Below are 24,771 nucleotides of genomic sequence, written 5' to 3'. Positions count from 1 at the left end.
TTAACAGCACTGTCCTTTGGGTGATGTGTGTACCTATCGGCCTTTGCTTTCTGGAGGGGTGATCTCAACTTTCCTTTGGAATTGCAGGCCCACAGTAGCCAAAGACTCTGAAAAGCAGGGATGAAACAGAAGTCATAAGATCTACCAACTTTTTGCAAGAACAGTTACTGTAGTGTCAATAATGATTGTTCAAGTGTCATTGTAGCTCTCACTGTAGATGACCAGCAGACGGCATCCCCTCAGAATGGTGTGTGTGAGGAGTTTCAAATGAATCAAACAGTGACCCAACCTACAACCTTGCAGATCTCAAATGCTGGCACTTTTCTGAAATTAGGCAGATATCACCTGAATTCTGATGTTCAGTAGTAGCTGTACAGTTGCCAACTTGTAACAGATGACTGCCATAGAAACTTTGCATTCACTTCATTATTTTCCTCAGACTGTAAATGGGCACTCATTGTGAACCATAAAATTTGCATAAGCATAATCTGGCTGAGAGAAACCCTTCTGTCACCTTTTGGTGACAAGCCCCAAGTCAAAGACCATAAGAACTATCTTTTCAGTACACATACATAACTTTACACATTATTTGTACTGATTTTCCAATTAGGAGGACCATTTGGCATAGGCTTTCAGAAGAGTCTAAATGAGACATTTTATCAAGCTAGTACCTAGATACCAGATCCATGGGATCTTTGTGATCCCCACCCCAAGAAATCCCTGGCTCACAATACCTGATGAGGTCTAACTTCTGAAGGTCCTTTCTTGTGAGCACACCTTTCATCATTTTGACTTCTCCTGCATTACTGCTAGAGATTCCTTGTTTAGGTAAGAGGTACAGTAGCCAAATGTATTTCAGGGGTACATGGTAGGGCTCCTCCACTCATTTTGTTGTGGGCTGAATGGTGGCTCAAGGTTGCTAGAGATCCTCAGCCCATTCTAATGTGCCCTTGTTGACAAAGAGAAATCATAGCTAAGGATAATGTGGTCAGGTTGTCAGTTTATAGTCTTTTTCCTGATTAACATCATTTCTACATCCAAGGACTTTGCTATTAAGTTATGAGATCCTAAAAGTCATTATATTTGCCCCCTGCCAGGGCATGGGCTAGTGGGAATTGCCTCACTGGATGCTGACCATTCTTTTGGCAGAAACTGGAGGTGGGGCTATGCTTCTAATTGCAGCTCCTCAGTGCAGATGCCAAGCTCTGGTGTCAGTCTAAGTCATGGGTGTCCAACCTTTCGGCTTGCCTGGGCCGCATTGAGTGAAGGGGAATTGTCTTGGGCCGCATATAAAATATAATATAGTTAATGCATATGAATAACAAACTTCCTTTATTTTTTATTATAACATTAAAACAAAAGAGGGCAATATAAACATAAAATTAGTGGGATATTTGAGCTTGTTTTTGTGAAACCAATGCATCAATGTCTGGTTCAATGGAAGTGGTTGCAATTCTTAGTGAGTTCTCAAGATGCTCATCAGAAAATTTTGATCTAATTTTACTCTGTGTGCTTCATCCTTGAAAAAAGTTGTTCACAAATGTACATACTGCCAAACAGCGATGACATGAATAAGGCGTGATTGTGAAGTGAGGGATATTTTTCTCTGGGAAGATAGGACTTATAAAAGTCTAGTAAAGAGACATGATCAATTTTTTTTTTGAGTTGAATGTCTGATTGCAACTCTATACATTCCATTTGAAAATTTGCAGGTAATGTATTTATGTCGACTGAAAATGGAGTCGCAAATATGCCAAAAAATTGATGATTTTTTCGAAAATCTTGGAACCTATTATCAAATTCCTGTATCAAAACAGAAAGCAAGGCTGAACATTTTTCACTGTTCACAGGACTATGTTTAGCCAACGTATCAAAATGCATAAAATTATTTGTCATAACTTGAGCTAGCCATAATTTAAGCTTGATTTCGAACACTGTTATGGTTTGAAACATAGCACAGATAAGTTGATTTTCACCTTGAAGACGCATGTTTAACTCATTTAAATGAGCGGTCAAATCCAACAAAAATGCTAAATCTGTGAGCCATTTTTCATCTTCAAATTCTGGCACAAATTTTCCTTTTGATCCCATAAATGACTTGATTTCATTTCGCAAATTATAAAATCTTTTCAACATTTTACCCCGACTTAGCCACCTTACTTCAGAAAAGTAAATGATGTCCCCATAATCAGCATCCATACTTTTAAGGAACTCCTGGAATTGGCGAAGATTCAATCCCCTGGATCTTGTGAAATTCACAGCTTTGATGACAATTTGCATGAAATCATCCATTTTTAAAGCTTTCGCGCATGAATCTTCTTGATGTACGATGCAGTGATATTTCATCAAACATGAGTTGCTGGCGGCAATTGCACTGTCTTATTAGTTTTATAAGTCCTTCTTTTTTACCAACCATAGCCAGGGTGCCATCAGTAGCTATACCAGATATGTTGGCAAAGGTTAAAGAAAATCGCTTTAATGTAATTTTTACTGCATCATACAAATCAAGAGATTTAGTTGTGTCTTTTAATGGCACCAAAGAAGCTATTTCTTCAGTGAGATTGTGTTCGTTATCAATACCCCTAATAAAAATGGCAAGTTGAGCCATATCTGTAGCATCAATACTTTCATCTATCACCAAAGCATAAAATTTGAAATTAGCAGCTTTACTCTCCAAATCTCTTTCGATAGATTTTCCTATTTCTTCAATTCGCCTGGCTATAGTCTGGCGAGACAAACTGATTTCAGAAAAATCTGTTTTTTTAATCAGGACAAAATTATATCTGCCATGCTTTCCATACATTGCTTAATAAACTCACCATCAGTAAATGGTTTTGATTTTTTTGCAATCAGATTTGCTACCACATAACTAGCTCTCACAATAGAGTCTGTTGGAGTTGAAATTTTTTTAAAAAAAATTGTTGACATGACAGACTTTTCAGTTCTGCTATTTTGTCTTTATGAAACATTCCTTGATATGCATCGAATTTGGCAGCATGTTTTTGCATATAATGTCTTTTCAAATTGTAATCTTCGAAAACTGACACGATTTCCCTACAAATTAAGTATAGTGCCTTATTATTTGTCTCGACAAAAAAAGTATTCATCTGTCCATTTTTCATTGAACACTCTTCCTTCATCCACGATTTTTCTTTTTTTGGGTTCTGTTTTCTTTTGACACGACGTTGAAGCCATGCTCGGATAAAAAAATTAATAAATAAGCAACTATTTATTTTTCTAGTATTAGCGATGTTGTATATGGAATTATAATCAATATCATGAGCAAAAAACTATTTGATTAATTTTTGTACTTACTCCACCACAGCTGCTAAAAAAATTAACTTATTTTAACTTATTAAATTATTTTACAAAGTAATACAAGCCCAAGTGCAATAATTAAATAAGAAAACTGACATGTCTGCTTCCCAGCAAAAAAATTTAGCGTTTGTTTGCTGGGTTAACAACAGTAAATGCCTGTCTTCACAGGCACACACACATCGTATTATCACACACACGTATTATCGGTAATCGTTGCATTTTACTCACCAAGTCACACAAGCACATATAACATCTGACACACGCGGGTTTTGATTTGACTGACTGTGTGTGGCAGGCATGGGAGGCGAAGTTAGCACTACACTGCGCCCTCCCCTACACAGCGTTCTGTTGTTGCCTATGCGGTCCGCACAATCGAGTCATGAAAGATATCGCTAAAAGTCACATAATAATGTTAAAAGTTTACGATCTTGGGGGGGCCGCATTACTAGCTGTCCAGGGTCGCATGCGGCCCGTGGGTTGGACATGCCTGGTCTAAGTAGTGATCCTACCACAGAGGTGGAGCTCTTCCTCTGTTTAGATCTATAGGATGGACCTGCTATGGGACACTAAAGATGACTGATTGTACTGGCCCCACTGGGGACAAAGCACTATGTTAAAGGGATGCTGGTTGGTCAGTGCTGCAGATAGTAAGCCCATTGCCATTCATGCTTCTGTTAAGTTGATGCCTTATTAGAGGATCTTTGATGCTTGTTCTAAGGTGTCTCTCATAAGAGAGACATCCCTGGTTTGAAACTAGAGAGAGCTCAGTAAGAAGCTGCACTCTTTAAATGGCAGAGCTGTGGTGTAGCATTCAGGACATGAAACACACTAGTACAGTGCTGCAAATATCCATGGAAGGGATCTAAGCCGTTTTGTGGGGACATTTTGAGCATGTAATTGGTTCACTTGTCAGCAGTGGAGTTTTTGCTGATGCTAGTATTGGTGCAGGTTTTCTAAGCATCACTCACCTTGGCTGAGTTCAAAACTCAGGCTCTCAAGAGGTATTGTCATTTTTCCTCCTCTGTGGAGGAAGTCTTCTGGCATTTGGAGCTCTGCCAAGACTCTGGTTAGGCCTTTTTGGTCCCTACACTGGGGTATCAAAGTTGGTTCTACCATGATGTTGCTAATGATATGGGGGTCAGCCCAGTTGCCCATGAAGTAATTAGTGCCAATCTTAAATGGGATTTTCATTCCTGCTCTCCTGTTGTTGGCTCAGGTGTAGTTTCTGCTCAAGGGCCACAGCCTGATTTTCGTTCTTTGGAGGCAGCTGTCCCCCTCAATTGACTGAATTTCAATCATATGTCTCTTCATTTAGAAGTTCTCAAGAATGATCTGCATAAAGGGACACTTATTGGGAATGTGACTTCCTCTGAACAGAATAGGTATCTACTTTGACTTTCAACCAAAGGGCTATATCCAACTGGTTGAGTCTGCCATAGTGGTAAATGCAGGGTGCCTAAGCCCTGCTAGAGGGAATTTACTCAAGAGCTTTTTCTGTTCCTTGAACATCCACCATAAAAAAACTCAAAAATGAAGATGGTAATTTCTCCCCCTTCCTCTACCCACACACCAAAATTTTAAAAAAGGAATATGTTTGAAGCTCCAGAGAACCAGAACAAGCACTCACTGGGTTTTTTCTCATTGCCACGGGAAATAAAAGAACTGAGGGAGGGTCATGACTGCTCCATGAAACATGAGGTGCCACAGGGTACCTGCATGGTCCTGATAGACACTATTAAACAAAATCTGATCTTACATTTATCAGGCATGCGCTTCTACAGTAGGATCCAGCCTGACACTAAAAGACTTTTGAGCTAATGAAGGTTTGAGAGTATTCAGAAGACACCTATCAACCTTTCCAAAGGGTCAGAAACATATGCATAAACACTCAATATTTTTGCCTATAGACGTTCATCTTTTTCCAAAGTAAAGAATCACAAGTTTGTGTTTTTACCTTTGGCAGTTTGTCCAAATGCACACAAACATCTGTTTAATTAATGACAACATCACCTCTTAGTGATCATGGGACAATTGTATTTTTAATATGAAAAAAGCTCATTGTCAGTTTCACAAAAATGAAGCCTGGGTATAAGCATAAAGATCATAATACCATGCCATCACAAAAGACAGGATATCCAACTTTTCCAGATGCCATAATTAGCAGTTGTATGTCAGTAACAGGTGAGGAGCTTTTGTCACTGAATTAACATACTACGTAACTTTTAATACATATAAAGTATATTAATTGCTTGAGTAATCTTCTTTCAAAGAATCCACGTTAAAAACAGATCAGAATCAAGCTGAAGTTTGCCATCAAGACTTACTTCTCCACTGCCAAGTGTAATCAGGGACAGCTGTGGAAACTGGGTGCCAAATGTTATGGGCAAAATGCCTTAAACTCACAGTCCAAGGAGAAGTGGGGCTAAGGTGATTTTAAGCTTTATTTGGGTCCTTCCAGTTCCAAGCTGCTCCATCCTCCCAGCATAAAACTTAGAACGAGAAGGGATGACCAAGTTATGACAGCTTGTCATCAATTGTCTATGGGCAGCAACACTACCTGGAAACTTCACTGACAAACATACCAGCTCCCTGGTTTTGGGAAGGGAGTCTTCTGGAAAAACAGTCTGCAGTAATCTTCCTCTGAACTCTCAGTATCCTTTTATACTAAGTAGCCTGGCACAAACAAAGATTTCCAGAACAAAATAAAAAAACATTTTGTAATATTATTTACTGTTAGTTACCACATTTGAACCAACCATTCACAATATCTGATAATACATTTAATTACACAGTAGTCTTGGACAATCACAAAAACAAGCAGAACAAACTACATAAGGCCTTAAAATTAGAAGCACTGTGCATTGTTAGAATATTCCTATGTTTACAAATTAGGCTACATATAATTAAGTTCGTTATCATCTTTCATAGTTTTATTCAAGCAAAACTCATTCAAGGGAAAGGCAACTTACAAAATTGATTTCACTATGAGTTAATAAAAAAGTGTCAACATTCTCATTCTTTACTGTTGAGGAGCAGATTAGTAAAATTATCATACAGTAATAAAAATAATAGGTTGCATATTAATAAACACCCAAAAGTAAACCTGAACTGACAAATGCAAGCTTGCATTTGCTCTTTACAATGTTAGACAAACTCCAGGATTCCTTCTATCCATATACTGCATCTCTATGGAACTGAAGTTTAAAAACTAGCTCTAAATACCTCACTGGTTTTAAGAAACCACTAAAATATTTAGTTACATATCAGTAGTGAGCATGAGAATAAAATCTGTAACCGTGGTATTGTATGACTTCATTTTTCAGAATAACAACTAGTTTTAGCTAAGGAATAGAGGAATTGGCAGGTTTAAACCTCATCTTCAAGAAATTAAGCACAAAACATAAGACATAATGCACTGTACCAAAAAACAAAACAAAAAACAAGAAAACAAAAAACCAACCAACCAAGCAAAAAAATTGTTTTGACTTGCTCCCTATAAAACAGGGTCTGGGCCAATCCAGTGACTGTCTGTTTATGTTACATATACCACTACTTGCTTAAGTCTCATGGCTACTGGTATTTTTAAAAGAACAGCTCTTTAGAAGTCTGATTTTTAGTGTATACCTGTGCAGCAGAATAAGTCACAGTACATTTTGAGATGTTTAAAAATATTTATAAATTTGTCTGATATGCTAAAGCATTTGGCAACACTTTACAGCATCTGATTTTACATAATTAAAATTTCATACAGTACTCCTTGTGATGTTTTGTACATCTAAAGAAACACACATATAGTATATGAACTACAGAAGCTGAATTGCATGATCATGTTATTCCAGCTTATAATACTGGTGTTAAAACCTTCATTAATTATGTTCACAAATCATTACCTGTACATTTATGAAGGCAACTGACATGATTTGAAAACAAAACCTTCAGGTTTTATGTTAGTACTTATCGAAGTGTACAGTTCTGCAGCGAAATGAAAAAGCATTTAAATATATAAAGTACTTTACAAATTCACCAGTTCGTGTGATACAAACTGTTTTAATCGTTCAAGGTACTGTCCATAAAGCTCCACGTCATTATGGCCTGCTCCTTCTACCCACAGTGGCTCGACGGGTCTCTGGCAACGCTCAAATAATGCTAAGCCATGTGAAAAGTCAATGACTTCATCTTCAGTCCCATGGATTATTAACACTGGCGATGTTATTTTAGAAATTTTGTCAATGCTGCAAGAGAAGAGGAGTTAAAGATGAACACAGAACAGTCAACTTTTCACACTAAACCTCCAAGGATGAGAGACTCTTAGTCGATGCCTGCACTTGAATAGGTACTGCAGTTTAGTCCTCAGGCTAAGGCTGAGCTATGAAATAGAGGTGCTGTTCCTTTACTTGTATACACCTGCTCACTCTAATGCCCAAGAAACTAAGTATAAATATCAGAATAGCTGCTGTAGCAGGTGTAGCAGCAGTGGGAGCACAGCTCAACAGAGCTTCTTTTTCCAATCCTTGCTGGTCTGAGCAACGGAATCAGAACATACTTTATTCAAGCTACCAATACAATAGCCAGGACCACACATTAGTATCATCACATAGTTACATCCCTCCTTTCCCCCCCCCCCCCCCCCCCGAATCATTAATAAAAAATAATGACACTTCTAAAACACAGTAATGTAAAATATTCACAATGTCCGAGTGAGGTTTATAAAAATATATTTAATTTCAAAAATTACTGTTAATCTTTTTCTTTGTAATTAGAGGATATCAAAGCTGTGTTTGTGCGCGCGTGTGTTTTTTACTAGCACAAAGGAAAGAATTCGCAGGATTATTTCTTCCATATTCTGAGAACATTAGTCGCAACTTACTTTGGGAATGCATCAAAGCAGTAGGTCTTCTTGGTATCAGGAAAAGCTACTCGCATTCCAGAGGTCAAAGGAGAATGAAGAATTACAGCAGCACTCTCATACCGAGCAGCGAGATCCACAGATGGTACTGTCCCTATACTTTGGCCGTATATAATCACATTCTCAGGGCGGATTCCGTACCTACAGAATTAAAGAGTGTTAAACTGGTATACACTAAAATAACAAAACTGATTCAGTTTATGAATTAGGCAGATCATTCACATTTATCTGATCTTCCACTTTTATCTGACTTCTAATTTTGATAGTAAAGCTCTCTACAACCAGTTTGTTATTGGGCAAACACTTCTGCCTTACACCAGGATTAATTCTAAAATATGGTGATTTTGTTTTTTTTAAAAGACTACATTTATGAAACAGCAACAAGAATAAGGTCAGGACAACTCCAGAATTAAGTATACTACTTAACCTGCTACAGAGCATTTTCAGATGCCAAAGTATTTTGAATCAAGACAGCTTTCCATATCAGATTTAGTAAGTTAGGTACATGTCAAATTTAGGACAAAATCTGGCTCCTTCCCACCAAAAAAATAAAGAAAGAACTTTAATATATTTAACAATAAAGCCCAGACACCACAAAAAATGCTCAGGTTGTTGTCACAGTCCATGCTCTACCCCTACTATGCTTAAGTTATGGATACAGTCAACTTTTATTAGCGTCATCTTTAAAAGACATTTGACACAGACTTCAAAACATGTAGTAATCTACTTTTGTTAAATGGTTGTGTAGTCCTTTTTTCAACCATTTTATCAAATATCAAGGTATGAGTACTACATTAAAACACTATTCCAGTTCCCACACTCTTGTGTAATAAACACTATTCAAAAGAACTCTTCATATGTGATCGGAAGCAAACACGAGATGCTAAAGATGATGGTTGATTACAACATTACTCACTCTACTTTAAAAAAAAATTACTGATGATTAAAACAAAAAAGTTATTGCAAATCAAGTGTCACCTTATAAAAGCACAAGCCCAAATCTCACATAAAAATCTTCCTATATGTATGTATAAAGGCAATTTCAAATTTCAGCTCATTCAAATTAGTACCACCAAATTTTAAACTCAAAAAGCCTTATAATTAGGGCTTGGAAAAAAAAAAGTTGCCAGACTGCAGACAACCAAACAACATGTGAAAAAAAATTATGGCAGTCCCCTCAGGGCAGATCAAGGAACAAAACACTGGACAGTGGGCCAGGCTCCTCCCTGCTGGAAAAAGGGGTTGGTCCAAAGTGGCTGCTGTTTCTGGATCCTGCTCAGTCCTCTCCATATTTCTGTTCTCTCACACAGATCATTGTCAACCTGTCACGCTGACTGGCACCCCCTCTACTATCCAAGAGCTTCTTCATTCAATTTAGAGTACGACCTATCTTACGGAACAATATCTTCAACTCTGGTCACCCTGTCTCAAAAGTACACAGCAGAAACAGAAAGGGTTAAGACCCAGATGATGAAAGAATGGAAAACAGTTCATATGAAGAAATGACAAACATTGGAAATGTCCAGTTCAGACAATAGACAAATAATGGAAGGATGTGAAAAATAATAAATGGTACACAGAAAGTGGACTGGATATGCCTGTTTAGCTGTTCTTATTACACAGAAACAAGGACACATTCAATGCAACTGACAAAAATAAAATAAAATAAAATAAAAAAAAACACTCCACTAAGTATTTTTGCAAACCACGCTACTAGTCTGTCAATTTACCCTCCTTAGATACAATTGAGGCCAAGAACTTCATAAAAGACTGGATGTGTATATGATTCATAAGAACATTCAGCGATGTTAACTTGGATTTTAGAAAACCCTTAATGTTTGGAAGCCATATAAAACCTTCATGCTTCATCCAAGGAATAAGCTAACCACCAACTGACTTCCTGTATGGGCTGGTTACTCCATAATTGAACAATTTGGGGTTTCTTGCACCTCTCCCTGAGGAATTAGGTAACTAACCAGAGACAGGATGCTGTAAAAGACCAGCTAAGGGAGGGAGAGTTTGCTTGTTTGTTCAGGGATTCTATCCCATTAGCTATGTAGCTGATGTAAGGCAGAAAAATTCTCCGTCTGTTCCCCCTGCATTATCTAGAGCATCTTAGCCATTATGTTAAGAGTCCATGTCTCAGCAACTCTATTTTGTGGTTGCTGTGAGCTTATATCTCCATTTTAAGTTCTCTTCCACCACCACCTTGCTTTAGTGCCTGTCTCGGCTGCAACTGAAACTGACCTAATTTCTGGGCATTTCAGTTTTGCATAACAAAGCTTGCAAGGCTAATTATTTTTCATTCTGCTGCAGCTTTGTCAAAGCTGTGAGCAGCAGCAGGAGCACTGGTGCTTAAGAAGAATACGGTATTTGTTTATGCTTGCTGCCACTACCACATTCAAGTGAGTGACAACCAGCTACTTTTGTTATATAGGAACGGGATAGCAGATTCCTTTCACTACCTTTTAGGAGCAAGAAGATGCCCATTTTTTCTGCAAAGAAAAAAAACCAATAAGATGGACTCTGCTCTTTCATACATTTGTTAAGATCAGAAGTGACCATTATAGTCAGACAAACTACATAAACCACTATACAATTCCACCTTGTGTTTCTTTTATCAAACCCTTATTTCTAGTCAGTCAATCTAGAGCTCATCTTTGACATATATCATGATTCAAAGAAGTGAAGTGATTGAGAATCTACTCTTGGCAAGTACAATACCAATTTTACAAATGAGGAACGAGTGAAAGATTCAATGGGCCTGTCCAAGACCACACTGGCAAGGACCAGTTTACAGATTTCTGGTTCCTAACCAGAGGATCTTTCACCTTCCCTAAGACCATGGACCACAGAAAAACAATTAATGAACTGATGTTTGGCAGCCTTAAAGGGGAAAGTACCAAATGAGCACCAACTGTCACAAACTGTGCTCTCCAGCCAGAGGTATGCAGCTATTTACAATCTGGCTGCTAGGAAGTTCACTTAAGCATCAGGGCTTGGCAGAGAAAACGCAAAAAGAGACTGAAGGGGAAGAAGAGACTGGTATAGTGCACAGAAGCAGCTAATGAGAATAGATGGAGAAATGAAAATAAAAAAAATGGATTTGAAAATGAGAGTTGTCCTACCTAGGTTTCCCTTTGGAAGGCACAAGCAAATGTGCAACATCTGAATAAGGGAAAAAAAGTACACAGCATACACCAGGGATGGATGGATGGAGGGAGGGAGAGAAGATGGAGTAGAACAAAGAGGCTTTTAAAGTAGCCAAATATTTTAGAATATTCAATAGAAAAATAAATGTGAGAAAATGAGACCTAAAGCACTTTAAAAAGGTTTTAGTAAAAACAGCATTTCACCATTTCTCTTTTTTACACAATGTTGAAATAGTGGTATCACACATTTAGACATCTCTCCAATGTTGTGTAACATTACTACATTGAAAAAACTGTTCCCCAATAAGTTTTAAAGCAGTCCTGTCCACCTTTGAAAAATAACATGCAGGGCTCCTCTTGAAGATATGGGAAGCCTTTTAGGAACCTGGTTTAATTTTTGTAACTAAACCAAGTAAAGTGGTGTACATTTGCAGAAAGGAAGGGAAGAATCTGACCCATACACATACAAAAGACGGCTAGACAATTTGATGACTGACTGGTATACACAGTGATGGAATACTTGACACTTTCTAGATTGTTGATAACGTCCAAACCTATCTCATATAAAAAACACTAGGAAACCTAAGTGATTCGAACATCAAGTGCCTCTTACAATTTCTCAACAATCCAAGCCAGAAAACATTGCATTTAAACACAGAAGCTAGTAAAGGTTGAACCTCTCTAGTCTGGCAGACTCTGGTCTGGCAACATGCACAGCAAGATTTTAGTTAGCTGGATATCCATTTACCATGGGTATGGCCAAGTTTCTTGTGGTCCCATAAAGTTTATTTACAGCCACCTTTCCTGGTTTTCTGTGTTCTGCACTGTTATTTAGCTCTAATTTATGCCAAATGTCTTCTGAGAGCCCAGTAAGCAGTGGAAGTGTTGGCAATGCTGCTAGACAATGCTAACCACCAGTGGCTCAGCAAATTCTCAATCGCCACTGGTCAGGTCCCAAGGGTACCAGATTAGAGGTTCAACCAGTAATCAAAATACAAAACAGAAAGCTAGCAAAATCAGTGCACAGCGACCAGGTATCAGTTTTAAAATGATTGAACTTTGAGGAAAAAACAAAAAAAAAAAACCAACAACAACACACAAAACAGATTTGACTCAGACTACAGAAGACATGACGTAAAATCCACTATTCACAGCTGGCCATTTTAAAAACAGGAGTGTAGTATTCTCCAGCTACAGCAAAATATTGGCTAGAAATGCACCAAGAACTAAAACATTACAATACTGGGGAAAGGAATCCTTAGAACCCATCTGTGTTTTTGATTATTCTGAACTGTGATCTCACCCATTATATTTAGGATATAGTAGCTATGATTATGGCCACATGTGTAATTCTTACACAATGGGAAGAAACCTAAACATAAAGAAAAATGAATTTGTCCTTCAGTCTATTAGCTAAAAGACAAAATGGGGAAACATCCTGGAATCATTTCCCAAACTTCCATCCGTTTGAACCTGAGGAACTCACCAGCGTCAAATGAGAGGTCAATATTGTCTGGCAGCATTAGCAACACTTCCACTGCTTACTGGGCTCTTAGAAGACATTAGCCGTGTCTACATGTGCCGGCTACTTCGAACTAGCCGCACCAACTTCGAAATAGCGCCCGCCACGTCTACACGTGGCGCGCGCTATTTCGAAGTTGAAATCGACATAAGGCGGCAAGACATCGAAGTCACTGTCCCCATCCCATCAGGAGATGGAAATAGCACCCTACTTCAACGTTGAACGTCGAAGTAGGGCACGTGAAGCCGATCTGCGTCCCACAACATCGAAAGAGCAGGGTCCGCCATGGCGGCCATCAGCTGACGGGTTGAGAGATGCTCTCTCCAGCCCCTGAGCTCTATGGTTGCCGCGTGCAGCAGCCCCTTAAAGCTCCCCGCCCTGAGTTCCTGTGCAGGAAGTTGAGAGCGCATGCAGGCGGCAGCACTGCCACGCGGCCAGCCTGCACACGCCTCTGCAGCCCCAACCCACCACCCTCGCAGCGATGGCCACTCGCCAGCCCCCCAAGCGCCCCCAGGCACCCCCCCCCAAGGGGAGCCAGGGCTCCCAGCCAGCCAGGGAAGAGGCAGCAGGGCCCCTCCTGGACGGAGAGCGAGATCTGAGACCTGCTGGGGCTCTGGGGCGAGGAGGAGGTGCTCCAAGTAATGGGGAGCAAGAGGCGGAACACGGATGCGTTCGCTCGGCTGGCCGAGGGCCTGGCTGCCTGGGGTCACGCTGCCCGCACTCCCAACCACGTCAGGAGTAAGGTTAAGGAGCTGCAGCAGGGTTACGCCTGGGCCCGGGATGCAGCCAGCCACTCGGGGGCCGCCCCCGCCACTTACCCCTTTTACGGGGGCCCAGGATGGCCCTGAGCTCCCTGGTACACCTCCTCCCCGCCAGCCACTCTTGACACCTCGGCTGAAGAGCCCCAGCAGGCCCCGGAGACGGAGTCCGCCCTGGAGGCAAGCCCTGCACCTCAGGGGCCCCCCCAGGAGCTCACCCCTGGGATGCCAGAGGAGGAGGAGAAGGACTCCTCCAGCGACTGGGGGCTCCGGATTGCCATCCTGTCCCAGAGCTCCAGCAGGGCGTCCGCCCAAAAGGTGTCCCCTGACCGTGGGAGCGGACCGTCAGGTATGTACCCACCCCTTGTGCACACCCCGGGGGTTAAGGGGCAGGGACAACAGACATGGGCAGGGCCCTCCACATGCCCAGATGACCATGGCCCCAAGGACAGCAGTGGCATGTCCCTCAGAAGAGTGCCTCAGCCCCTGCCCCCCAGCAGGACAGCGTCATGCCCCATCCCTGGGGATGGGTGGAGCGGAACCTAAAGTACCCCGGGGGAGAGAGGGGGGTGGGACACCCAGCAGCCGCAGCAGCAGCAGCATCTCCCGGGGACAGGGTACCAGCAGCAGAGGGGTGGGGGGACGAGGGCCACAGGTCGGGGCCCACACTAACGGCTGTCTCCACTCTTCTTCCCCCCGCCCCCCCCCCCCCCGTGTTCTGCAGCTGCACCATCCGAGGGCCCAGAAAGTGCTGGCGAGGTGTCCGTGGTCCCAGAGAGCCCACCGGGGCCATCCCAGCAGGCCAGTCCCTCAGTGGAGCACCGACCAGCCCCAGGACGGGGCCTACGGCGGAGCCACCAGAGGACGGCCATGGACCCCCAGCTGCTCGCAACCCTCCGGCGTCAGCTGTGGGTGTCAGAGCGGCGGCTGGCGCTCCAAGAGAGCGCTAGCCTGGCACCAGGAGACATGGGGGGCCTTCATGTGCACATTCGAGTGCATAGCGGAATACCTGGCCCCCCCCATGCCGCGCTGCCCGCCGCTCCGACCGCCACCCTGGGGCCTGCCGCCGAGGGGGGCCTGGGGCCTGCCGACACCCACCGGACGTATCTGCTGGTTCGCCTGGCCCCCACCCAGCCTCGGCCAGGGCTCCGGCCAAGGCGAGGGTTGCGCCCTCCAACCCCAGGTGCTGGACAGCAGGGGTGCAGGGCCGAGGATGTGGCCCCCCCACTTTGTACATATCCCCCATTATTTGTATATAGTTTGTGTTGGACCCCTGTTCTGTTATGGTACCTGCCCCCCCATGTAAATAGTTCCCCCCTTTTGTTCTATATATATTATATATTTGTATTAATAAGACATTTCACTGTTTTGGTTTCAAAAAACATGTCCATTTATTTGCAAGAAAAGTGTGGGGGGGTGCTCTTGGGTGCTCTGTGGTGTGGGCGTGAGGGCAGGGAGTGTTGTGGAGGATGGGGGGGTGCAGTGGGTGGCTTGCCAGTGTTCACCCCGCAGCCTGGGTTGAAATGGGCCCGCAGGGCCTCCTGGACCCGGATCCCCTTGGGGTCCACCTGGCGACTGGGGGCAGCGGGTGGCTGCACGTCGGCCCTGCCAGCCTCCACAGCCCAGCCCTGGAAGAATGCCTCTCCCTTGCTCTCCACCAGGTTGTGGAGTGCACTGCACGCACCCACAACCTGGGGGATGTTGGCGAGGCCTGCATCCAGGCAGGCGAGGAGACACCTCCAGCTCCCTTTGAGGCGGCCGAAAGTGCGCTCGACCACCTGGCGCGCATGGTTCAACCGCGTGTTAAAGTGCTCCTGGCTGGCTGTGAGATGGCCTGTGTAAGGGTGCATGAGCCAGGGCCAGAGGGGGTATGCCGCATCTGCGACGACGCAGAGGGGCATGGTGGTGTCCCCCACAGGGATCTCCAGCTGGGGGATGTAGGTCCCTGCTTCCAGCCGGTGGCACAGGCCCGAATTTCTGAACACCCGGGTGTCGTGGGTGCTGCCAGACCAGCCAACATATATGTCCAGGAAGCGGCCCCGGCTGTCCACCAAGGCCTGAGGACCACCGCATGGTAGCCCTTCCTGTTAAGGAAGCGTCCTCCGGGGCATGGATGGGGATATGGGTCCCATCCAGAGCCCCATAGCAATTTGGGAAGCCCAGCCTGGCAAACCCCGCGATGGCAACATCTGGGTCCCCAAGCCGCACGAGCCTATGGAGGAGCAGGGCGTTGATTGTGCAGACGACTTGCAGGGGAAGGACATGAGAGAGCACCAGTGAGGGATGTGCAGGGTGTGTCTGGCCCTCCACCCCAGGGCTCCCCACTCCCAGGTCTCCCCCAGGGCTTCCCCCCCCCCGCCCTGGGTCCTCTTACCTCCATCAGGACAGCCCCGACGGTGGCCTTGCCCACACCAAACTGCTGCCCTATGGATCGGTAGCTGTCTGGAGTGGCCAGCTTCCAGACAGCGATGCCGACCTGTTTCTCGACCGTGAGGGCACTTCCCATGGAGGTGTCCTGGTGCTGTAAGGCAGGGGTGAGCCACTGGCAGAGCTCCAGGAATGTCTGCCGGCTCATGCGGAAATTCTGGAGCCAGCGGTCATTGTCCCACTCGCTGAGCACCAGCCACTCCCACCAGTCGGTGCTCGTAGGGTAGCTCCACAGCTGGCGGCATGTGCGGTGGGGGGAGTCGGAGGGCAGCAAGGTCTGGGGCTGCTTCCTCCTCCCCTGGGGGCAGCTCCTCTTCTGCAAATAAAAGGTGGTCAGCTGCCTCCTGCATAGCATTGAGCAGGGCAAGCACTGCTCCTGCAGGGGCGTGTGTGTGGACCTCTGGCTGCTGCTGCTGGGGGTCCATACTGCTTTGACGAGGTGTGCGTGCCTGTGGTTCTGCAGACTGTGCGCTGTGCAGGCTGAGTGTGTCTGGGAGGGGCCCTTTAAGGGAGCGGCTAGCTGTTGCCCCAGAAGTGCTAGTCAGCCCTGTGACCCTGTCTGCAGCTGTTCCTGGCACCCTTATTTCAATGTGGGCCGCTTTGGCATGTAGACGCTCCCCTGCAGCGCCTACTTCGATGTAGTGCTGCCCAAAGTCGACGTTGAACGTCGATGGCACCAGCCCTGGAGGACGTGTAGACGCTATTCATCGAAATAGCTTATTTCGATTTCGCTACATTGAAATAAGCTATTTCGATGTAGCACCACTGTGTGGACGTAGCTATTCAGAGGTAAATTAGAGCTAAATAACACTTAGAACCAGGATTCGTGGCTGTAAAGAAAACACTATAGGACCAAAGGAAACTTTGCCACATCCAAGGTAAGTGGTAGTCCAACTAACTAAAATCATGCCAGATGAGGTGGTGCCAGACTAGAGAGGTTCAATCTGTACTTATTTGCATATTCAGAAGCACCAATACAATTTATCCATGCTAAAGATCCATCACGTTAGCACTGAACATATACTTGAATATCTGAGTATTTACCCAGTATTTTCTCGTTATTTCCTTATTCTGCAATTATATAACTGTTTAGTTGCAAGGTAAATAAATCCCCCAAAATTTCAGCCAATGTTTTCATTTGCCTAACCGACGTCTGTATGCAAACTCTCAAAAAACAGAGCCGTCAAACAAACATGGACTGTGTTTAATTTATTGCATTCAGAAATCTCAAATTATCTATTTTTTTGAAAAATGCAAGCCCTTCTACAATAAATTTAAATGAAAGCTCATTTTATAAGACAGAATAGAATACATTTTTGGAGGGTAAATTCCCCACTTCCCTGCTGCTGTTCCCAAGTTTAAAAATCCCCGTATCCAAAGGAAAGATTTGGCCCCAAACAAACTGGCAAAGTAGTTCAAGAATAGTAGAAAGTAATCTTTTCTCTGCAATGACTGAACATACTGACTCCACTGTGTTTCCAGCTGTTACTAATGTCAAAGTTTACAATCTGAAAGAGACACACTCTTAATCAGCGTGGTTAGTTCAAGGAGCATTGCTACCAATAAAAACACTTCCACAGTTAGGTAACTGGGACATACAGCATGGAATCTGGGAAGCAGTGTCAGCTGGGGCCATATTTTCTTTCTATCCTTCAATAGCAGTGTTTAGTACCAGACTTGAAAGATTTGGAGAAAGTACGTGTAGGGGGCATAAACATGCCAAGAGAAATAAAGTTACTCTAAGTAACTATTTTTCCAAGGCGGCCTCTGCTTGCTCTACTCCTACTTGGGGGAATTTGGCATGTATTACCATGTCCACTGGGGATGGTGGAGAGCTTCTAGTTTAGTAGAGACTATTCTCCCAAGTAGAGTATCAGTGTTGAGTGTCAAGCTGAGAGAGTATTAGTAAGCAATGACTATGGTACTATTCTCCTAAACGGGGCCTCAGATTTAGAGACCATGTTAAGGCAAACATCAGATCTCTATATGCTCTGTATGTGGCCATTAGCCACTCTGAAAAAATACTAAGATAATGACAGAGCAAACATACTTTAAGAACTGCCATATGTCTAGTTCTGCATAAACAGATACCTCCAAGATCAGAAAAGCACTAGGATCAAAGTTCAAACCCTCCAAAACATCCAAAATATAGTTTGATCTCATTTAAATATCAATGAGATTGGGGTGGTGGGTGTGTATATAAAAAGACTGACTGCTCCATTAAGATGGAAACCAACGATCACCTTAGACAAGAACAAAGACTAGAAGCACAGAATCACCTTATTCCTCTGAAAAACATTGGGAGAAGTAGAATATCACAAAATTCAGACTGGTGTGATTGCTATGAAGATTATTGCCCTCAAAGATGGATTTGCACAGATGCTGCATCAGTTTTGTGCGAATAAGATTCAAGTCTACAGTGCAGCAAGTGGTACAATATTCTTTTATTGACTTGGTTACTGTAGCATGTGAATAATGTCAGGTATGAGCGAGAGATCAAATAGCAATGAAATTCATTCCGTTAGTTGAATATGCAGAATATAGTCAGTGTCTATCATCCTCAGCATAAAAATCGGGCATATAAGAGTGGTAAAGAGCATGTCAAGAACACAGAGAGGAAGAATTTGATGCAACTGTGCTCTTGCTATTCCCAAAGGAGGCATAGGGTCAGATTTTTAAAAAAAGGTATTTATGCATGTAGTAGGATTTCCAAAAGCATCCAGGTGCCTAAAACTCCTTGATTTCAATGCTTTTGAAATTAGACATTAAATGTCTTCAAATGTTAGCCCACAGTCTCTTTGGGATTATAGTATTTAGATCACATACGTTACACAAAGCGCTCCTCACTATGCTAGCTTATACCATGGAAAAAAAAAAATCAGGGAGAGTAACTGGTTGGTGGTTTCTTGTCTTTGCCTCATCACTTCTGTATGGGAATGGGAAAGGGAAAGCCAACTGAGCACATCTCTTGCTCCTCCTGATCCTGCAGCTTGACAGGAGACAACGTAGATGACAGATCCAGTATTTTCCTTTCCTTGTGATTAAGCCAATAACCAGCAGAAGAGCTGCTTAACAGTGCTGCTGCTTTTCCCTCTACTGGCAACTGTGAATTCCCTCATTTAACTGTCTTGGCTCAGTAGTGCTAATTGAATTTTTTTTTGTAGGGGAAGGGGGAGGTGAAAAGTAACTGCATAAAACAGAGTAATTCTTGAGGAAAAATGTCATTTTCTAAAAGAAGTTTGACCGTTTACCCCCTTCTCCCCAAAATACGCCTTCAGTTACTTGCAACAATGTAGTTTTGAAATCCCTTTTTCCTTTCTGTGCATCCACTAATAAATAGATTAAAACCCAAGTTAATTTAAAAAAAATCAGGAACAGTGTTCCTACAGCAGTGGCTTCTCTCATTCACTCCAAAAAGCAATAAAAATATATAAATTAAAAATATTTACATTATGCTAATTCCAAAAGACCCAGGTTTGGTGCCATACTGACAGGAGACTGTGCCAACATGCAAGAGACAAATCCTGAACTGAAGGGGTAACAATAAGCACATCAGATGAAGAGTGGAGAATGATGACGCAAAATACAAGCAAAGGAACTTGGTGAAGAATTGATACGAGGCCAAGACTTTCAAAACTATATAGCCTGAAGTTAGGCTTTTAAGTCCATACTTAAAATGCCTAAACAGAAGGCTGGATATTTGGAAGTGCTGAAATCAAGTAAGAGGTTCCAATAGTTCAGTACTTCTGAAGAATCAAGTTATTTAGGTCATCTGCAAGTCTCCTCCACTTCACTCTTTCTTGGGACAAGACTTTTAGCTGGCTCCAGGAGTAATGCTGCCATTGTCCTTCAATCTCAATGGACCTTCTCCACATTGTCTGAGGTCTCCCTCTTCTGCGTTTCCTGGTGGGTCCCATGTAAGAGCTTGGTGGACTATGCTGGATGATGGTTTTCTGAGAGTGTGGACTAAATCATTCCCACATTCTTCTCTTTATTTGAAGGTCAATTGGTTCTTGTCCTGCTCTGTTCCAAAGCCCCTAATTTGTGACAAAGTCTTGCCATTTGATGTGAAGGACGTACCTCAGGCATCTGTTTATGAATATCTATAGCTTAAGATCAGAAGACTTTTAAGTATGCCAGGTCTCTCATTCATACAAGAGCACACTCTTCACATCTGTGTTGAAGATACGGGGTTTTGCCTTCACATATATTACTTGTGAATCCCATATGGAATGGAGAATTTTGAATTTTCTTGATCATAATGGGCTGGATTATTAACAGGACAGATGGCCAACAATGAGGCATTCATCGGACAAACAGCTAGAGGACACTGATGTTGCTAATGATGTCGCCCTCCTTTCACACTGGGCATGAAAGTATGGAAGAAAAGATCATAAACACTGAGGAGCAAATATGCTGTGCTCCAAGTCCTAAATAAGGGTGGAGGTGACAGGTAGGTGAAGTGTTGAACTGGGGAAAAGGGAGGGCTGCTTCTCAGTGATGGCCCACTCCACTGAGAGTGGCTGTGCTATTTATTATGAAACTGACGTAGTTATAGCTGTGGCTTACACCACACTACTAACAGAAGGAATAGGATTACACCCAAAAGGAAAAGAAACACCCCCTGGGGTTTTTCTAACTCCCAGTAGTTCTCTAAAATAGCCCACGGGTTGGTGGAACTCATTGGCTGTTATCTATCCTGATTTTTAAGAGCTGTTATCTGTCCCCAAGAAGTGTAAGTTTTGAGTTTCAGGGGATAGGACTTAAGGATTAATAGGAGAAAGTGACATACAGAAACAAACACCACTCTGTTCTCTAGAGCACGAAGGTTCAGCTGACCACGTTTCCCAGCTGAGGCAGCTTGCTTTCAGAACTTCCCACTCATTGGGTCAAAGCCCGCTTGGGGGTCCTGGGGTGTCTTTGTCTCAGCCTTACATGTGACCCTTACAGACTCATAAAACTAAAGACATACACACAACAATACACATAGCTATGGCAGGGTATCAAAAGAAAAGCCAGAGATAAAATGCAGCTGCTAACTTTTACTTACGTAGCTGAGCAGGTACAGGAACAAAACAATAAAACACTGCATCTGGTTATCTAAGCTATAATGTTACATATGTCTTCGTGGTACCAATAGATTTTCACACACTACTCTATTTAACTAGTGAGCAGGCAGGAGGAGCAGGGAAGGGTGATCAGTCCTTGTTGCAGACAGCATCCGGTCTCTCCAGAATTCGGAAGTTCCTCCTCCTCCTCACTTTGTTGCCCCCTTTTATGATCTGTCATTTGCTGGCTCCACCCAAGGCCTGACACATCACATCCTGGGTGCTTCTGCTTCTCTTTGCCTGCAGCCCCTTTCAGCCCCCTCCCCTTTTTACACAACCATACATCCCATACTTCTTTTTCCCTTTTAAGGTATGCAGCTGGCGCCTCTGGGCTGCTAGGTCAGAGGCCATGGCTCTTTTCTGTATAGAGTCTTCCTGTTTGTCAATTTTAGACCTAGGGGTGGCTGCAGACAGTGCAGTCTGCAAGCAATTCAGTAAATTCCACTGCTTACTGGGTTAGACTTCCCCAATTCACTTGGTTCCTCAGTTCTTGGTCTGGAGTTTGTGGTTTAGCCTTTTGTGCTAAGGCATATTTCCCTATCACAATTTAAAAGGGCCTCTGGACCCTGCCTCCGCCCCACGTACCTCGCCACATTGTTTAAGTGCCCGTGCAATTCACCCTAACATGCCCGAGCGTGGCCGTTCACTTAACGGTCAGAAGGTAATTAGACAAAGCTCCCATAATGACTGGACTGAGTAGTAACAAGGGAAAGACCATGACAATGAGGATCAACCAGTTCAACCACACCATCACACTGGGAGGGGATGACCTGGAAGATGTGGTGCAGTTCACACGCTTGGGAAGTATTATGGGCAGAGATGGAGGAACAGATAAGCTTATATCTTACCCTGTCATTATACCTTTGGCTACTGAACCTAGCACACAACCTGTTTCAGATACATTTCCAATGTCTGCTGCAAACCTTCAAACCACATCATATTCTTTGTTATATACAGATCCAAAAATGTGTGACTAGTCTGTCTTCCAATATTGCCCGCCTATTACAGTCCATAGCATTGATGTTTTACAGTATTTACAGATATCTTACTTCCCCCCCAGATTTGGGTCAAGCGACTATACTGAACCTTACTTGTGACACAAAATCCAGAAATATTCTCTAAATATTACACTACCAGTCAGAGTCCCATCTATCCTAATGGCAAAGACTAATCTTCTAGACTCTTTCTTCCCAATGTCAGACTATGTACTTGCCTCAACAAACTCTGGAGTTCACTGCCACCCTACGGGACCAGATTAACATTATTTACCATGGGGTATGGTGGGGAGGCGGGGAAGTGAACAAAGCTAGATAAACCAGCAACTTGACCTTTGACAGTCTGAACTGTCAAATCTGACCCGAGTCAAGTTTGATGCAATTCAAGAATCTGTGACAGTGGTGCAGATGGAGGGATTGAGACTCTTTCTGGGCACCAATGCTTCAAAAGGGAACCAAATGGGAATTTAATTCTTATGGCTAGAATTGCAGATAGTAGTTCTATGCATAACCTGTTTGGCTCACAGGCTCCTTCAAAAAATTGGTATCTAGGGGCAGACTATCCAGACTTTGGTTTGCAATTGGTCCTTGTGATACCATAAGCCTTTTGTTTCAAAAGCAAATAAGCTGTCTTTGTACCATGCCAAGGAGATCAGAGAACCAATGACCGCACTTGAAAGACCACTGAAGCCTTGTGACTCCTGAGAGCTCCCACTAAGACCATCAACAATTTCTTAAAACACTTGTAGTGCTGCTACTAAACTGAAGGAGGGCAGCCTTACTTTATAATGTTGTAGACAGAGATATGTAATTGGGATATGGAGACAGGCACATTTCACTTCTATAAATATCATGTCGTGCCCTCCATCAATGGCAGCTACTGAGGATTTTAAGATCAATCTTGATTTTGATTTCTTTTTTAAATGAAAGTTAAGATACTAACTGTTGAGAAGTGCTCTGTAGCTTTGATTCTTTGCGGATGGGGTAGGAACAACATATAGTAAAGTCTGATTCTGAAGAGCAGGGACAGGTTAATTTGCACCCATTTGTAGGCAATGTAGGACCATGGTGTCCAATACACTGCCCCATTCACCACATGTGGTGAACAAGGAAGCATACTGTGGTACATGTGGCTCAGTGGACTGGTGCAGTGGCTCGGGCACCATGTTGTGCAACTCTCAGAGCTGCATGGCTTGGGGCTGGGCAGTTCCAGTGGTGTGGCTCTGGCGAGTCACTGGGGACACTGCACCTGGCAGCAGGGGTAGGGGAAGAGATGGTGTCTGTCTGATGGTGTGGGGGTAGGGTAAGAGGCCTGTGTTGACAGGGTGTCTTGCTTTTGGACACCACTGATCTAGGATAACTGCCTGGATTTTCTGACTCCTCCTCAGGCAGATACTTTAGTTAAAGCCTGTTACACTTGCTGGCGTGTTGGGCAGCAACGAAGATCCTCCATTTCTATCTTTGGTCATTTTTTCCCCCCAATATGTCGCAGCTGTTGTTCATTCTCTTGTCTGCCGCAACAGTATGCCACCATGTTGTCTTGGGCCTCCTATGTTTTCATCATCCTTCAGGCATCCAGTGAAGTGCTCTCTTTACAATGGCGTCTGCCTTCCTTCTCATCATGTGCCCTATCCATCTCCAGCATCTTCTCATGATGATAGTGGTCACATCCTCTTGGTGGTAACACAGGGGCAGGTCTGGCTGGAGATTGTCTTCATCCAAAAGATGCAAAGTATCTTGCAAAGTCTAGTGGTGTGAAAGGACCAGAGCTTGGCAAGGTCGCACTCGGTCATCCGCCAGCACTCTGAGCCATACAGTAGTGTTGATAACGATACAGCTCTGGTACAGCTTAAGCTTGATGTGGACACCCTACTTTGTAGATATCCATACACTCTTCTTACTTCCGAGGACATTTTTTGCCTTGCTGAGTCTGCTCTGGATGTCATTCTTAGTGCCTCCATCATGGTGGATGATGCTGCCTGAGTACGTAAAGTTGTCTGTGCTGGGAAGTCTGCATCCTCTATCTTGATGGTTGCTGGTGAATAAAAGTGAGTGTCAATTTTTTTTTTGGGCTAACTCCTAGTCCAACCTGGTGTCCAAAGGGGCATAAGTGTTGTGTTTTTTCCTGCACGTGTTGAGAGTAGAAAGCAATGCAAGGTCGTCCACAAAGTCAAGGTCTTCCAGTGTGGAAAAAGGTGTCCATCTGATACTCCTTGATGCATTTGCTGCTGTTCTTCACATCAGCCAGTCGATCACCATGTTGAAGAGCAGTGCCAACACATGCCTGTCTGACCCCAGCCTTGACATCGAAAGACAGATCGCAGCATACCACTCTGCATGTGAAGTTGCTGTAAAAGCTCTTGATGAGCTGGACCAGTTGTAGAGGGATTCCACAGGCTCTCAGAATGCACCAAAGGGTCTCTCTATGTATGCTGTCAAAAGCCTTCTCCAAGTGGACAAAGTATACGTATAAGTATACACATATATAAATGTACACACTTGGACAGAGGTGGAGATGGACGTAGGAGATGGACGGGTTGAAAGTCTCTGGGTTAGACTCAGAGGAGTAAAAAACAAGGATGGAG

At 43.4% G+C, this 24,771-nt stretch overlaps 1 protein-coding gene across 2 annotated transcripts in view; it reads right to left on the bottom strand.

The window, feature by feature from the left end:
* Positions 1-5,344: 5,344 nt before the first annotated feature.
* ABHD17B (abhydrolase domain containing 17B, depalmitoylase) overlaps positions 5,345-24,771 on the bottom strand; it is a 36,144-nt gene continuing 16,717 nt past the window's right edge. For both annotated transcript variants that reach the window (XM_074994071.1, XM_074994072.1), the window contains exons 3-4: positions 8,186-8,365; positions 5,345-7,550 (exon numbers count right to left, since the gene is read on the bottom strand). In XM_074994071.1, the coding sequence (XP_074850172.1) occupies positions 7,331-7,550; positions 8,186-8,365 (400 nt within the window). In that variant the 3' untranslated portion in view covers positions 5,345-7,330. The remainder of the gene's footprint in view (positions 7,551-8,185; positions 8,366-24,771) is intronic.

The sequence above is a fragment of the Carettochelys insculpta genome, chromosome 5 (assembly GCF_033958435.1).
Source record: "Carettochelys insculpta isolate YL-2023 chromosome 5, ASM3395843v1, whole genome shotgun sequence".
NCBI classification, from domain to species: domain Eukaryota; kingdom Metazoa; phylum Chordata; order Testudines; family Carettochelyidae; genus Carettochelys; species Carettochelys insculpta.
This window is presented reverse-complemented; position numbering and strand designations above follow the sequence as displayed.